The sequence below is a fragment of the Mesoplodon bidens genome (genome assembly GCF_964165515.1).
Source record: "Mesoplodon bidens genome assembly, chromosome: 9".
NCBI classification, from domain to species: domain Eukaryota; kingdom Metazoa; phylum Chordata; class Mammalia; order Artiodactyla; family Ziphiidae; genus Mesoplodon; species Mesoplodon bidens.
The window spans coordinates 73,019,671-73,038,203 of NC_138166.1; the positions used below are offsets into that span (position 1 = coordinate 73,019,671).

Here is an 18,533-nt window from a genome sequence, read left to right on the forward strand (position 1 = left end):
GTCTATTTGCAAAATTGACAAGCTGATTCTAAAATTCATATGGAAAAGTAAAGGATCTTGAAAAAGAAGAAAAAAGTTCTTAAACCTACACTATGTGCTTTCAAGACAAGTTATAAAGGTACAGTAATCCAGACAGTGTGGTATTGACATAAATTAGTCAAAGAGGTCAATAGAACAGAATAGATAGTCCAGAAATACACCTACAAATACATGGACAATTGATTTTCAACAAAGGTACAAAGACAATTCAATGGAAGAAGAGTAATTTTTTCGACAAATGGTAATTGAAAATTGGATATCCATATGCGTAAAATAAAAAGACAGAAAAAAACTAAGGTAAACTAAAATAAAAAAAGAGACAAATACCCCTCCTCCGCCACATATATGAACAGACTGAACCTCCCTAGACCGATAAAAACAATTTACTAAAAATTTACAGCAAGTTTCATGTTTATTGTTAAAAAAATGTATAAATGTTTTCATTGCCAAAGCATAGTTTTAAAAAGTTAAAACATAGCCTTCATATAAATATAAAATAAACTTGTATTAAAATCAATTGCATGACTACCAGACAAAATTCCTTTGCACTGCTATGGACAAGGATCATTTGCTTTTCTCTAATACAAGAATAATTCACATCACAATCAATTTTCTGCCGATTCAGATCTACCCCTTCAGAGTTGTAAAATCATTTAGTAATTAAAAAGTCAATCAAAATTACAAGCACTGGAAAAGGATCCAGTATTCTCTTTTACATTTTTCCAATTTTGAATACTTTTTTCTTGAAAGGGTGATTTTTATTGACACTGCTAAAGTCAAGAAGCCCGAATCTTTGTTAATTTAACACTCTACTGTTGATATAAGTCAATAAACTGATACTTATAAAAGACCTAAAAGATATAAGCATTACAAAGGAAGAAAAAAAATTTCAGAGACTGTCAACATAGAAAATTCAAGAGCATCTACAAATGTATTATTATAACTAACAACAACAACAAAAACCCAGCATGATTCTTTTGATTAAATGTCAACATACAAGGATCACTGGCTTAGACTGACCAAGAAAAAAAGGAAATTTGAGTAAAAGACTCAAATTACTAAAATCAGGAATAAAAGAGAGTTCACTACTAATCTTACAAAAATAAAATTGATTATAAAGAAATACTGTGAATAACTGTGTGCTAACAAATTAGAAAACTCAGATGAAATGGACAAGTTCCTAGAAAGACAAAAATCTATAGCTTTCCTCTACCCCAAATGTAAGCATAGAAAAATTTTAATGTAAAAAAATTTGCATCTTGATGGAAGAAAAACTTTTAAAATAGAGGTATAAACCTAATAAAAAATGTGGAAGATCTTAGAAAAAAATTACAAAACACTGTTAGCTACATGAAACTTGTCATAGAGGGAAAGGCTTGACACATTAAAGGTGTAAATTTCTCTCAGTTAATCTTTAAATTAAATGTAATTTTAATAAAAATATGTACATGATTTGCAAAAATAGACAACTATTTTTCATACTCACATGAAGACAAAAAGACAGTTTTGAAGGAAAGAACTAGGAACCTATTCTCCTATTATTAAGGCTTATTATAAAACTGCAGCAGAAAAGCAGTGTGATACTGGCAAAATTATATTTAACAGAAAAACAAAAAGGATAAGAGAACACAGAAAATTGCCCAAGTATATACCATGACATAGTACAATACAATCATTTTAGAAAGGAGAGATTACTGAACAAATGATATTGAAATAAGTTGGAATAAAAGAAAATTTGATTGCTGCCTTACAATATATACAAGAATAAACTCCAGAAGATTTTGATTCATATGTGTAAAATAAAAATTTTTAACTATCAAAAGGTATTATATGGAATATCTTCAATCAACAAGAGTGCAAAAAATTTCCTAAATAAGATATAAGAAATACATCTCAGAAAGAATGATTGAAAAATTTGACTACATTGGAGATTAAAATTTCTTCTTAAAAAGACATATCACCGGGACTTCCCTGGTGGCGCAGTGGTTGAGAGTACACCTGCTGATGCAGGGAACATGGGTTCGTGCCCTGGTCCGGGAATATCCCACATGCCGTGGAGCGGCTGGACCCGTGAGCCATGGTCACTGAGCCTGCGCGTCCGGAGCCTGTGCTCCGCAATGGGAGAGGCCACAACGGTGAGAGGCCCGCGTACCAAAAAAAAAAAGACATATCACCAACAAAGTTAAAAAAAAAAAAGCCACAGACTAGCAAAACATACCTACAAAGGTACAACCAACAAAGAATTGCCACCCAGAATATATTTAAAATCCTTATAATCAATTAAAAATAGTTTCAGACAACAAACAATAAAACAGCCAAAGGAGGCAAAGGATAGAAAGAGAATACTCACAAAAGAAACCCAAATGGCCAAAAATATTTTAAAAATTTAGTCCTAGTCAGTGAGATGTAAAATAAGGCAAAATAGTAACATTTTATCCCATTAAGTTGATAAAAGTAAAACAGAAGACAAAACTAAGCATTGCTGAGTTGTGGCCATAGAGAATGATCAAATGCTTCAACTAGGGATACAAAATAATACTCCTACTTTGAAGGATATTACCCCATATTCCAGCTATTAATTGTCTAGGTATGTACCCTAGAGGAAAAGTTCTACATGTATACTAGGAGACACACTTATGAAGCCATTATAACAATGTAGATTATTCCATGACAAAAAAGATATCCCTAACACAATAAGTGAAAAAAGTAAAATGTAATATGATCTTATTTTTGCAAAAACAAATCTTATACATGTTATGTACACTGAATCACATATTCACACACATGCACAAACACATATACACATATAACAGATAAAATAGCAGTAGAAATCTTTTTTTACATAGTGGGAATATGAGCGTTCACATCTAAATTTTCTTGTATTCATTTTTACTAATAAATCAGTTGTATACATTTTAGAAGTTTGAATTATTATATACAATTTCATATTTATCTTTTTATATACCATATTTTCATATTATTTTATATATTTGGGCTATTTAGCTATTAACTCTTTCTTTTAAAAATCATAAATACTAGTTTACTTAAAAAAATGAAAGAAATAATTTACTAAAAATTATAAGAAATCTGCTTACCATGACCTGGAATAGCGGCATTCACCATACACTCAGGGAATAAGCCACTTCCTTCAGGAATCCTCTCCTGACCCCTGTAAGTCTGGGTTACTGGGTCCTCCTATGTGATCCTGTGTGTAATCGTGGGTATATTGGTTCATCTCCTCCACCAATGAGTTCATTAAGGATGGGAACTAAGGAAACATTATCACTGTTAACCACTGATAGAATGTAAAACATAGGACACCTGGCAGGAAATCAAGAGATGTTTGATAAATAGATAAATGAGTGAATGGGTGAAGCTACAGTTTCACAGTGATCCTGCCCATTTTGTGTTCAGAATTACTTGCATTCTGTGAATATCAAGAGAACAACTTTTTAAATGATATAAATTATTTTCACCAATAGGAGAAATAATCTAGGAACAGTAAGGAGGGGGGTGGATGCAAAAAAGAATTGTGACCAAGTTTTGCTGCATTTGAAAAGGAAAAAGAAGTGTTTCTCTGACATCCTAAATTTCCTCATGCACACATCTCAAGCTTAGAGGGACTTATCATATTGGACATATGTCCCTAAGACACGGAAACGGGGGTTTCAGTATGAGAACTACTTTATGATGCTTGCAAAGAGCTCAGATGGAGAATCTCTCAATCCCCTGTTCCCAAATTAAACATCAACACATGGGAGTCGCGCCTGTTGCTCTGCAAGTGATCATGTCTCACACACAAGGCCAAGTCTGTTAGAAGATCAGGCAATGGCCCCTTAGTCCTGGTGTATCTATTACTATGTTTTCATTTGCCAGTAACAGAATTTCCCACCCAAACTGGCTGAAATATTAAAGAAGAATTTTTTTAAACCACAGAACTTAAAAAGACATGTGACAGTGTAGGCTTTAGGTGGGAGTCAGTTGGTGTTCCTGCCATGTTTCTCTGGAATTCTCAAAACTCCTTCGTCCCCACATATATCAGCTTTTTTCTTGGGCTGACTTTCCTCCATATGATGGGATGGCCACCAGTATTAACTGGTCCCACATACTGCTCTGTTCACAAACATGGAGAGACAGCAAGCAAATCACTTTTTGAAGTGATTAAATGAGTTTTGAACTTCCTGAACTTTACTACCGTTTACTACCAATTACGTTGCCAAGGAAAAGCCATGAGCTGATTGTTGTAGGCCTGAGTTACCTGAACCAACCCCTACTGCAAGAACACATACTCGAAACTCGGGGTGGAATCTGTTCTGCCAAAGTGACACAGCTTCTTCCCAAGGGGGAAGGGCTGGAATGAATGATGATCTATGTCATTTCCATACTGTTGAAGAAGGCCCTGAATGCTTTTGCCAACATTCAAATGTTTTAGAGTAGACTTTTGACATATTTGCAGTAAATGCCTTCTAATACTCATGAGTCATCTCTATCTGCAAGGTATTTGGCAGAGAAACACATTCAGCACTACAAATGACTGACAAGAAATATCCTAGACACCAGTGTGCTAACCACACTACTTTAATTAGTACTGTAAAGGAGAAGTTGTAATAAATAACTTGCTTATATCCTAACAGGTAATAATCTAGTCATGGTAAGATTGGGGAATAAACAGCTTAATATTACCAGACACGTATGGCCATAATTTTAGCCCACAAGCAAATCCAGACTGTCCTATTATTATGAGATCCATTTGGAAGATTATGCTGTAGCAGGAAGCTATGGAGTTGATACCTGCAGAACTAGAAGACTCTGTCTCTATACCCACATTTCCTAATATATTCTTCCTCTTTCTCTACAATAAAGCACATTGGCCTTTCTATTCCTCAGGCAGGCCAAGTTGTTTCCACAGTGAGCCCTTTTCACATTTGCTCTCTCTTCTACCTGGCCTGGTCCTTTGTGCAACTTGTACACTCATAGCTTTGTGATCTTTCTTCAAATGTCACCTAACCTATGGTACTCTCCCTGATTACGTGTTCAAAGCATATATCTCTATTCTCATCACAGTCTATAATATTATCATCCTTTATTTTCTTCATAGGACTAATAGTACTTCAGAGTATTATATATTTTTTACTAAATTTTACTGTTTTCTATTTTTTAATTTGTTAATTGCCTATATTCCCTATTTAAACCTAAGTTAAATGAAGGCAGCATCTTGGTCTTATTTACTACAATGTCTCTGTATCTGTAATAATGTCCAACAAAGCACAAACACCATTTTTGTGGTGAAAAGTGCAAATAGTTTAGAGTGAGAAGCTGTGATCTGGGTTATGTGATCTAAGGCCAGTCATTCATCATTTTGATGCTGAGATTTTGAATATTTATGATGTATAAATGAACTATTGTATAGGGAAGCTCCTTGAAAATTATAAAAATTCTATGCACTTCAAATTCTTTCTGTAATAATCAAGTTTTTTGATGGATGGATAGATGGCTAGATAGACAGAAAGACATGGCTGAATATGTTAACTGAAACTATGATAATAGCATGCCACCAAATAGCTTACCTAAAAATTAAATAAATAAAAATTTGTTAGGGAAGAGCAAATAGTTGACAATAGTTGCCATAGCTATTATTTACTGGGTGCTAACTAAACATATGCAGGGGATTGTGCTAAATTCTTTATGCAATTTCTCTCTTTTAATCCTCACTAACAACTTAATATGTTGCCAATTTACACATTGATGCACAGAGAGATTAAGTGAATCATCGAGGTCACACAGACCTTAAATTGTAGTGCAGGGACTTGAACCAACTTTGTCTGACTACAAACACTGTGGGGCTCTCAAATTATTACAGATATCTCAGATATTACATGCTGTCTCCGCATCTGATCTGAAAGTCCCTAAGAACCTTCACATTTTCTTGTCTACTAAATGAATGTGATCTCTCTGGAAAAATACCTAAAGTGATTGGTGTTACTCAAAAGAGTTGCTGAAAGCAATAAGATCTAGAGTGGAGAATAAAAATTGAAAAGCAAAAGGTCATTCAAAGACTCAACCTTCTTCCTTTCCTTTTATGAGTAATTTAAAAGAAAACAGGCTATTTTTCATTGAAATGATACATCTTCATCTCCTCCTCTTCTTCATCATTGTCCTCCTTGTCTTCCACTCCCCCTTTCCCCTTCTTTTGCCTTCCCTCTTCTTTCTTCCTCCTCTTTACTCTATTTTACTCTTAGCCCCTCCATCCTTCTTTTTCTCTTTTCCCTTTTTCTGAGACCTCACTCATACTCATAGATTTGAATATCAAGTCTACTATGAGCAGTCTCCATCTCCTTGATTAATACTAATAAGAAAAAGATCCCCTGTCTGGGAAGCTATTTGAGAAGAGTATGTCTCGGTTCACCATCTCAGTATACTTCTTCCTCCACCTTCTCCTCACACACACACACACACACACACACACACACACACACACAAAGTGCTTTCTTACTCTGGGCCTAGGAGAAGGGACACAAAGGTCCTCTGACCTAGTACCAGAATAACTTGGGTCTTATGTGATAAAGAATTGAGAAGATTTTAAGGCTAATTACTCCAAAAACGTCTAAATTTTCTGACCCCAAAGAGTTACATTCCCTATACCAAAAGCACTCACGAGCCTCCTGAATTAGTCATAGTAATCTGACTGATTGCCTCTATTTAAGGAACCCTTCCCCTTCTCTTTCTCACCTCGTCTTTTGAACCAGGCTAGCCCTCACATTGCCTTTAGGTCTCAGTTTCCCTGAGATTGGTCCAGATGCCCTGATCTGTGCTTCCCTAGCACACTTAATCTTGCCAGCATAGCACATACTACACTTTACTGAAATATCATCTTTTATATTCCCCTCATCAACAACCACTGTTCTTTGGGGGATGCTTATTAAAGAAACAGTGAATGAATTAAAGGTTGAATTCTAGAGTAGAAGATTTCTCTATATCCATTGTTGCAGCATTTAGATATTATTTTCACTTCTGACCTCACCTTTTAGATAAACCAAAAGAAGACACAAATGCTTATCTCACTGCAATTGAAAGAACTGACAAAGAGAGACTGGAAGAGATTCATTTCAATGAATGGTCACAGCCTTGAGTGATCACCATTTCATTATCTGAAGAATCTTACACTTGCACACTTCCCTCACCTATAATTAACAATCACTTAATCATTTATTAATAAAATAGCATGTTAAGCAAGACACTGTGTTAAATAATGTGAGATATAGAGAAAGCTAATTTTTGCTTCCAATGCTCATCCATCTACTGAAGAAGGTAATATATGCATGGCTATGAAAAACAACAATACAAAGATAGATTTTAAGTAGCAGCTAGCTGCTATAGCCATCAAGGACCATGACAATGATAACCGTTGATCAGGGTAGTGAGAAAAAAAACCCTCAACGTTGGAAAATCTTAAAGTGGTCTTAGATTAAAGAACAGAAGGCCAGACTAGGATGGAAGTGGGAAGAACTATCTTTATTGATTTGAGGACCTAGGTAGAAAAGGTGACTCATCTATTCAATAAAAAAAATTTTTTTAAAGAAAAGGTAATTCATCTATATCTGAAAAATACTTTTTATATTTACCAATGAATAAATAGAAATTTAATGTCAGAATAAAGTCTCGGGGATCCCCTCTTCCTGTCCTTAGGAATATTACAATGGGTTTTAGACAACTACATACTGCTTCTAACATAGTTAGAGTGATTTTAAAGTCTTGAAGGACTTAGAAACCTACTTGTTCTATGTAATTATATGAAATAAGTATTTTTGAAGAGACAACCATATAACTCAAACACTATTTTTCTCCACAGAAACACACAGCATCACCTTTCACTTGTGTAAGCAAATAAATTATAATCTTGACTACGGTATTGTTCGCAGCAATTTAATTTTTTCTGAACATAGCTCTTATTCTATTATAATGCTTGAATGATTCACATGCAATGTTTCCAATCTACTTTTCTTGGCTTGTGAAACTTTTTAACAAAATGTTAGCATTTGCAGGCACCAGATGTTTTGACACAAGGAGAAGCAAAATGTAAATTTTAATCCATGCCAGGAACAATAGGCCACAGGCACCTTTTTCTTATTACATGAATTATATACTTAACCACATTGTGGTCAGTCCTATCAAAATCATCACCATCTAGAATGCTGTACTCTTGTCTTATGGTTGCCAACTAATGAAACTGATATTTATTTAACATGATGGGTATCCTGTCCTTAACCCATAAACCTTATTGTATTTTACCACTTAACCACCCCACAGCTAGAACTCTGCAGGCGATAATAATAATAACAATTTTTTAGGTGGGTTTCAATATTCCTTTTGGTGGTCAATAAAATCAATGTTTGTAATATATTTAAAAGGTTTATAGCTGCAAATATCACTTAACAAAAACATTAAAACTTGTTACAACTTTCTTCATTTTTTCCATCTTTTTGACTCAACTCAGAGTAAGGGATGTGTGTGTGTGTGTGTGTGTGTGTTTCTAGCAGAAGGGATTTGCGGATAGCTTCAAATGTTGCCTACATGTAGGTTCCAATAAAAAAAATAACATAAGAATAGCATATTCATATATGTGGAGTCTTTCCTAGTATCAAGAGATTAGAAGACTTTTTTATAAGCTCCCACATAGGCAGACATGTATCTGTACCCAAATACACCACATATGTACATACACATACAATAAACAATCAAGTATAGAACCCATTCAGTCATCCTCTTTTCAGTCTATATAGTGTCAGAAAATCATCCTGACTTACCTTTACCTTATTAGAGTGGTTATTCCTTTCTACACAGAAATTATTGTATTGATCAGTATTTTTGGCATTGATAATGCATTAAGAAAAAAATTTATCTGATATAACATTTTAAAAAAATCAGTGAACCTATATTTGAACACAGAATAGCATCTTTTTATAGTCAACTCAGAGCCATCCTTTTTATTATTTCTGAGGCAGGTGTGTAGAAAAAAATTCACAAACATGGTATTAAATATTAGAAAGTCTTAACATTTAACTGAAATTCTTATTAATTTCATTATCAAGGGATAGGTCTAGTCAATGCCAATTAGCAGCTTTAAAATGTTTTACATATTAAAATACAGTATTCTGTTTATCCTAGATTGTCTGGGGACTATCTAGTATATTAAAAGATTTTGCAGAGTTTCTTAGTGATTTCATTGCTACAAGTATGCCTGTTAGCAATTTTGCAACATTTTGATGAACATTTTCCATAAATCAAAATCATAACAGCTTAAGAAGCAGATGGCAGGAGACTATATTTTAAAATGTAACAATTACTTTCATTAATAAGGAAATACTGGATTACTGTTTTCAGCATGGACTATGAAGTAAGCAGTTGTCAGTTGTGAAGTCTCATGGCTGTTAAGTATCCTTTCAGATGATTAACCCACATTCTATATTTTCCAGTGCAATCTATATACAAAGGCAGAACAAAAAGTATATTAAAGCATTTAATGATTCTATGCTTTCATTTTATACATATGCAAAGAAAATTTTGGTACATTTTTTAAAAGTATGTGTATAAGCATTCATTTATGTGTTAGAGAACACCAGTGCTCTCTATTTTCTTAGAAAATAAGACATTACTTTGTTATTAAAAATGAAAAATACCAATAGTTATAAATTCTACAGTCTTATTATACTTATATAAATTCTACAGTCTTATTAAACAATGTTTTCTTGATCTAACCAATGTTAGATTAAAATTATAGGACTATTACTTCAGCTATTCATATATATAAAATGCTATTAAAGTCAAAGATTTTTAACTACGTTGTTATTATTAAGATTAAATAGCTGAATTAATTGTAGCCTTGTATGCCATAAGCAACTGCAGTGCTTTTAGATGAGATCCTTGAATTTAGTTAGCTTTTAAACTTCAGTAGCCATGTAGTAAAGAATAATATAATATGTAACTTCCTGATTGCATATAATTCTTTCAGCATATTTTGCATATTTTCTATTTTGTTTGTTATATATAATCACCAGCTTTAAACGATGTACAAATAAAATTTATTTCTGTGGCAAAAGCAAAGTTGAAAATACAGAACTTTTGAAATAAAATGGTAGTGCAGGAATAGGAGAGGTAGAATTGGAAACATAAAAGTCTTTATAACTTTATTCTTGAAGCATGTTGGATAAATGTAGGAAAAAAGATATATTACTGAAGATTTCAGCAGTAGAAAACACAATAGAAATCATTTGGATATGTAGAAATACATACACAGATCCTTTTACAAGAAAAAGATTAAAAAGTTCCCTTTTATGTATAAAGCAGCAGATAGCAGTATTTCATCATTAAACTGATTGAATCCAGTGGGAGGTTTTTTTAATCAAAATAATTATTTTCTGATGATCTCCTATATACTAAAATTCTCTATGACTCTCACAGAAAACAAATGTAGCACAGAAAAATTTTAAGAAAACTATTTTTATCATTTTGAATACTTTGTTTACAAATTAGAAATCATACAAATGATAAGATATTGGTGTATACAATGAATAATGATTACAGAAAGGTCATAAGATGCATTAGATCAGCAACACTCTAAATGTGTTAAGTATTTATTAAGTAAATGAAATGAAATCTCTGTATATGTAACTTACACTAACTCAAATCGACATCTTGTATTTATCAACAAGCAGGGCACCAGAAGGGCAAAGGATGTAATTCCATGTAGCAGATATAGGCTGTGCCATTATCAATACTGAAGCAAAATTCAATCCTTCAGGTATTTTCAAGAAACCCAGATGGTTGATCTAGTGTTGATAACATAGCAAAAGATTAATTGATTCCAGTTTTCATCTACATCTTAGATATTATAAGGTCGATAAATATCAGCCTAGAGATATTGTAAAAACATTGGAACATTTAGTTATGCCATTTATTTAAATATAAAAATTCAACGATACCAGAGCAGCAAAAAATATTTTCATGATACTTTGAAGTATAAGAAAATTCAAGCATGGCTCAATCTATCAAAACAAAGAAAAAAATAAATTCTTTTTTACCTTGTGTAATCTAACTTCTCCCCTGACAATGAAGGTAAATGAGCACACCAATCAAGAAACTCGTTGTGTCTATTTTTTTAAAGTAAGAGCTATTAAATATTTTATTTATAGTCATATGAGTGGAAAAGAATGAGTTAAGAAAGGAGGAGAAAGGCTATTTCTCAATGTCCCCAGCTCATCTGGCTATTTATTATTTAGAGCTTTTGTACCCACATCTAGAAAGCTATAGTCACTGACTTCACATCTGTAAACTGAGAAAATATGATCTGTATATATATTCTCCAGTTATGCGGAAAATTCAATAAGAAAGGACACTAAGAAGAAAAAAATATGAAAAGCTACATCTACTCGTAGAGGCCCTTGTTATTTTAAGACAACTGGGAGTTGGAAAGGTTGTTTAGTGTGAGTCCCCGAAAAGGAAGCCAATATTTTAGAGAAAAAAGATTGCATGGGACCTTATCTTGAAAAGATAACTAAAAATAACTTTTAAATTGTTTTAATTTTTAACAAAGTTTTTATTATTATAGAAATTATGTAATAATTATTTGAATGAACAAGGCTCGGTTAATTGTGTATTAATAGTTCAGTGGTAGCTGATATTTTCTGTGACAAAATGATTTGGTAAACAATATGCCTCTTTTACTGTTGTAAGTCTCATTTCTGCAAACATATTGTAGGCATCAGTTTTCCCGAGGATCACTCTTCATTCTTATTCAAATAATTTGCCTGTGAATTTACATTATTTCTACTTTTATATATATATATATATATATATATATATATATAATTATATATATATAAAGTTATATATATCTATGTAACTTTAAAATGTTATTGTCAGATAGTTACAACATCTATGTATCATAGAGAAACTGACCCATAAATGTATAAGCATATAACAGAGGTATATATATAACAGGGGATGTTAGAAAGGGGCTACTTTATAAGTGAACAATTTCTTTAGTGAATAGTTTACTGTTTGGTACACTTCCACTTACCTATGAAACCTTATCATTTCTGGGACTGGGATAATGATATTCAGATAACTAGCGCTCCCTCCTCCATCATTACATATGACATTAACTGTACACGTAGCTCTTGATAGATACACAACTACAATGCTATCAATTGAGTAACAGACCTGATGTGGGAATTCTTCATCTGGGATCCAAGGAGATATTCAGGAGATCCCTCACACCTCTTAACACGTACAAATTTGGGGCTATATATATATATTCTGTATTTTTCCAGGGAGAAAGTCTATAACTTTCAATAGATTCTCAAGGCCTTAAAAAGTTAAGAACTACTGACTAAAATTAATTTTTTAATCTACTTCAGTTGACTGTGACACAACACTACTCTTCACTCTGTCTTTAAAAATCCATTACCTGTTTTACAATCCCCTGATAGTTATTATAATCTGTAAGTAGTGGCAAATATTATTACCCTTTCCAGATCTCCTTCATCCAGACTCTACCATCTTGTGTCAAGCCATTCACTAGCTAAGATTATGAGAAATGGCTTTCAAGGCTGAGTAGTAGTATTTTAGCAGAATGGAAAATGATGACAGAGTAAAGAAATCCTCAGTGTAAGTTTTCTCAGAATATGAAGAAATTAGAATAATGTATAAAATGAGAACAGAAATTAGACTCTATCTAGAACGATGTGTTTTCCATTGACCTCAAGATATATTCCTTCTCTATGATTTGTAATGCTAACTTATCAACTCGGATAATAAAGTGGAATTTTGTCATAAAGTATATAATGTTCTCTTGAAAATTCTTGAGGAAATGTATCTTATGGCTCTCTTTCATGTGATCTACTTCAGATGAATTTATCTATCTGGCTTTGACAATTATTCCTATAAATTAAGAGTTTTTTCATGTCAAAAAATGAAAATTATTTTAATTCTCCAAACTCTGAGCTAATGCTGTAAGCTAAGCCTGAGATAATAAACATACCATAAAGATTTAATATTTTCCACTTTCATTAGCATTAAAATCTCAAATTTTGTGATGACGTATTTTTCATGTAATACCTGAAGCACCCTTTCAAAAGTTTATCCCAAAGTTAATATTCATGAAAGATTACATGTCAATCACATTAGTAATATACAGTAGCATTTTAATTTTTAGGATTCTTCCTCTTAGTAAAAAAATTGCTACATCATTTCATCTTGGTTTTCAAGGGCTTTCATAACTTGTTGCCAGTATTTTTCAGGACTCTGAACAGGCGTCTTCTAGGGTGGTCAGATCTTTCTAATGAATGTATCATGAAGACACTTCCCCAACTTATTCTCGCTTTTATCATTTGGTTGATATTATTCACCTGTATAGCCTCCCCTCCACCAAATGTATGCTTTTTAAAAGAAGTTAAATTCTGCTATTCACACACATTTTTGTGATTCTCCAATCTTCATTTTTAGTTTTTCTGACCTCCTGTATTTGCAGCTTATGCTGCACCATGTAGGCTTTAATTTTAAATGTCTTCTATCTTTTGTTGTGGTTTCTCATGCAGTCATTTTAACTCCCTGAGGAGTAAGACCATATCTTGCTCATCTGTTCTATATTTTCACAGAACTTACTGCAGTTTTGAGTATCCCTACATAAATACTCATTGATCAGATGATCATTCATGCAGGTCTAGCACAGAGTAACATCCTTGGTAAGTCAATTCCCAATGCTTTGAAGAAGCTCAAGAGAGAAAAATTTGAGTGAAGCACCATAGATATAAATAATAAATGCTAACAAGGCTAACAGAGATCTTAGGGTACTCTAAATACTCACAGGAATAGAACTTTATCCTCTGCTCAGAGCTGAATGTAATAAGAAAGATTTTCTGTTTTACTAATTATTTTGTCAGTTAGCAATCCAGTTTTCAGTATTTCATCAACTTGGAGCAAAACTGTATCAACTAATTAATTGAAATCCAATTTTGGAAACAGTGATAAGTTTTATTTAACAAATCAACAAATTGTCCTAGTAGGGGAACTTTCGATATTTTATTTGCTGAAACTGATTATCCAGTGTCTCTTCTTGATAAAGTAAAAAGGATTTGGAGTGTAATTTCAGATGCTGATTAGAAAATCAGAAGAATGAAGGGGGAAAAAAGAACATGTATTACGTGCATTGTGTACCTGTTTGCGGGGGCAGTGGGTATGCTTGTGTGAAGCGATAACAATTCTAGCCAGTATTCTTGAGGACAGTATTCAATGTGTTCTTTTTCTGAACTGAGCATATCTCCATAAATATGCAAAGATGCTTTTAGAGTTATGTGATTGAACTGACCAAGGGAATTAGAGTCTAATTTTAGAATCCTAAGTTTTTATAAATTTTCTGTATTTTATTGTGGAAAATTCTAATGTTTATTGTAGATTCACTTTTCAATTATAAGTGGTAGATAATCTATTTTTTAATTAGTTCCCCTATAAGGCTTGAACTTTAGACAACTATTCCCCAGACAGTGGAAAAAAGGCAATGAACAACCAGATCTGTCGATCTTGATTCTTGAAAATTAACATTGTCAGAGCTGAATAGGAAGGAGACAGAATTAAGAAAATGTATATTTCAGAAGGTTTATTCTTTGCAGTCTGTTAGTTCCAATAGTACACCACCAACTCACTACTTTTAAAATATCAGTAGAGAGCTATTTCTTATGTTGTGCCTCTTTCCAGGAAAACAAAATTTAAGTAGATTTGGACTCAGTAGTCAAAGAGAAAAAAATCTTTTTTGCTCTTAATAATTCTTCGACAATGTGCTTCTTCTTCCTGTGAATTCTGTTGTTTCTAGCCAATCAGTTTTTCATGAACAATATATTCCTTTCAGAAAAATTGAGCCAAAGCAATATATGAAACACAGAACTTCATTGCATAGCACCAGCATAGAATTGATTCCCAGTTGATGAATTGAGCTTGTTTATTTCTTATAACTCATCACCATCATCTGAGCTAAAGCTACTTCTCCTACTGCTCTCTTTGGAAACTGCAGGGGAAGTGGCAGACAGCAGAGGATCTGTTCCAAATGGAGATATTGTGTCATCCAGTAGCATGTCATCCAATCTTTGTTCCTCTTTCAAAGCCGCACTAAATGATAAATCTGTGAAGTGTGACAAAGGATCAGAGAAGGCCATAGCTTGATCACAGAGCTCAGGGCTTTTCCCCTGAGACAGAATCAATTGTTGGCAATAGTCTACTGAATTCTGCTCAAGATGGGCCTGTTGTTTCGTGATGTGAGCACCTAAATCAACTGTGCCAAGTGAAGCCAGAGTTGGCAGACCATGAGCACGAGCCTGTATTTCTAGTTCCTGCAATTTCAAACAAGAATAATTAAATAATGACTTTGAAAGTAAACTCAACTCTATAGAGTAAGCCACAAATAGATTTAAAGTATTAACAAGCACTCAAAATGAAGACTAATACATATTATAAATATTCTTTGCAAATAACAGAGTGTGGTATATTTCTAATGCCTGAAAAATAACCCTGATGAAAATACTCAGATTTTTAAAAAATACTCAGATTGTTCGTTAAAGGAATACATGACATATAATGGTCCCATAGTGGCTCAGGCTACAGTACAACTATTTGGAGATAGTGGAAATCTTCCAGTCATTCTTCCTGATTAATTTCTCTCTATAGGTCCATTTCATGGAAACAGGAGTGTTTTACCTGGCAGTAAGCTTGCTCACATATTAAAGAAAAAACCTTGAGGCTTATGAAAACCTATATTCTGAGATTTTGTGTCACATGAACAGATGAGGAGTGACAATATAAACTGGCATAATATGCCTTAAGGCAATGAAATCCACAGCAATGTTACTATAGAAATAAAAGGGGGAGAGGAGAATTTAATGTCCAATATTATCCAGAGAAACAAAGGTTCTGCTTATTATTATTTTTTGACTGGGATAATATTTGTGTGTTTATAAAATTGGTTCTATTTTCTGCATTTTTGCAATTAGTTATTGTCATTCATTATATATTTTTAAAGCCAACTTGATCCTAGATTTCTAATCAAAACCTAATTGAATCAATCTAATTCATGAACTTCTAAAAGGCAATAAAATTATCCTTGGGAAGAAAAAATAATTGTTAATGAGAAAAAAATAAATGAGACCAATGAATAAAACTGACGATGGAGAAGTCATATGTAAGCTACATGGTTCATGGCAACGTTCTTATAAAAACCTGAATCCGGAGTAGAAGGCGCCTGTTAGCCTGCTCTAATTTCTTCTGTCTGTGTTCTAATTCTCGAGCTCTCTGTTGTTCTTTTTGTAGCCACTTGATGTACTCCACTGATGCTTTTAGAATGGTTCCTTTGTTCCAGCGCATATCACTGTAGAAAGGAGAGATAACCTTTTCACAATTGTGCATGTCAGCAGAATTCATAAGAACTTACAAAATCTTTCACATTAATATGAAATAATGATTTACATGACTATTATTCACTCTTAGATATTATTGCTTCTGAATAGAAATTTTAATAGAATAGTTAAGAAGCCCTTATATAGTAAAATTAATCCCAGAATGAAAATAAGTGTCAAAAGAAAGTAATAAAGTGACTTTTTGTGGGAGAGCTAAATGCAATATCATGATTCTACCATTACAGTTTTTATATTTTTAGTGAAAATTGCTTTTATTATTAACTCCAAGATTAAAATCTATGTGTGGTATTTCTGCATTAATGAACGAGGAAATGTACATTACTGAGGACTTAAGCCTAAATTTTTTAAGATCATTTCAAATGTATCAATCTTTTAACCTACTTTCTATAAGGTTGCTTTTATGCTTCTAGGAAAAGAAAAATAAAGTCCCTCCTGAATGGTGATCCTGAGTAATTGTGAAACAAATCGGAGTTTGGCAACATCACTTTATGCAATAGAGCAAAACTTTCTGGAATCATTAGGCAAATTTTTCTGCACAAAAAGCATCAACATTTTTTTAAAGCTGGATATCTATTTTTAAGTAAGTGTACAATAAGTAAATACAGTTGAACATTGCCAATAATCTTCAGACTGTAGCATAGAAAAAATATTTTATTAAAACTTATTTTTAGACAGGAGAGATGGTAAATTTGGAATTACAGAACAGGCTACTGAGTTTAATATCTAAAAACATACATCAATAAATTTAATACTGTCTGACAATTCATAATATGTATGGAGAATAGGGCCAAACTGATTGCTAAAAGTTAATCAGAGCTCTTGAAAAATCTGGATGAATTTTCCATTTAGAATCATGAGATTTCTTTTAATACAACAGAAAGTAAACTTGTAGGGAAAAGACACTACACTGCATGTATTTTTGGTTTACGTGATCTACATGAAATTCATGGAACTTAATATGTATGTATTAAGTGTTCAGAAGTGGGAAAATGTAGTTTATGAAAAACCTGACTGGCATGTGCCTCACTGGAAGTTCAGGTTAGATGACAATTCCATTAGCTGTAACAAATTAAAGGAAGATACATTATTCTACCACAGGTGAAAATGCTTATTAGGTGAGAATGCTGAAATAAGCCATCTTCTACTGAAAAGCACCAAACCATTGCCAGGTCTGTCTCAAGCTTGAAAATGCTTTGTCAGTTCTCTGGGGCCATACAGCTGTTGATATCTTTCCAAGCACAGTGAATTATCTAGTGGTGGGAAGGGTAGGGGGAAAAGAGGCTACTTTTGTCATTAAACCAAGAAGTTATCTGTCACTGAAAAGTGTAGTGAACTCCTGAGTTAAAACTCTAAGCAGCAACAGGAGTCTAAAGGCCCTAATTTTGTTTTATTTCTTCTCATGGGAAGAAAAACTTGAAGGACAGAAGGAATAGGATGAAAACAATAACCCTAGTCAACTTTGAAGTTTAAGGTACTGTTTATTTAGGTCTAGAATAAACCTTCAAAGTTGTGGTAGATCCATCCACTTCATTACAAATGACTCAATTTCATTTCTTTTTATGGTTGAGTAATATTCCATTGTATATATGTGCCACATCTTCTTTATCCATTCATCTGTCGATGGACACTTAGGTTGCTTCCATGTCCTGGCTATTGTAAATAGAGCTGCAATGAACATTGTGGTACATGACTCTTCTTGAAATATGGTTTTCTCATACAGAATGAAGTCAGTCAGAAAAAGAAAAACAAATACCGTATGCTAACACATATATATGGAATCTAAAAAAAAAAAAAATTGTTCTGAAGAACCTCGGGCAGGACGGGAATAAAGACGCAGACATAGAGAATGGACTTGAGGACACGGGGAGGGGGAAGGGTAAGCCGGGACGAAGTGAGAGAGTGGCATGGACATATATACACTACCAAATGTAAAACTGATAGCTAGTGGGAAGCAGCCACATAGCACAGGGAGATCAGCTCAGTGCTTTGTGACCACCTAGAGGGGTGGGATAGGGAGGGTGGGAGGGCGACGCA

At 33.2% G+C, this 18,533-nt stretch overlaps 1 protein-coding gene across 2 annotated transcripts in view; it reads right to left on the reverse strand.

Moving 5' to 3' along the window:
* Nucleotides 1–14,644: 14,644 nt before the first annotated feature.
* Nucleotides 14,645–18,533, reverse strand: part of TFEC (transcription factor EC) — a 663,356-nt gene continuing 659,467 nt past the window's right edge. For both annotated transcript variants that reach the window (XM_081243616.1, XM_081243615.1), the window contains 2 exons: nucleotides 16,303–16,450; nucleotides 14,645–15,419 (listed from right to left, as the gene is read on the reverse strand). In XM_081243616.1, coding sequence (XP_081099742.1) covers nucleotides 15,039–15,419; nucleotides 16,303–16,450 — 529 coding nt within the window. In that variant the 3' untranslated portion in view covers nucleotides 14,645–15,038. The remainder of the gene's footprint in view (nucleotides 15,420–16,302; nucleotides 16,451–18,533) is intronic.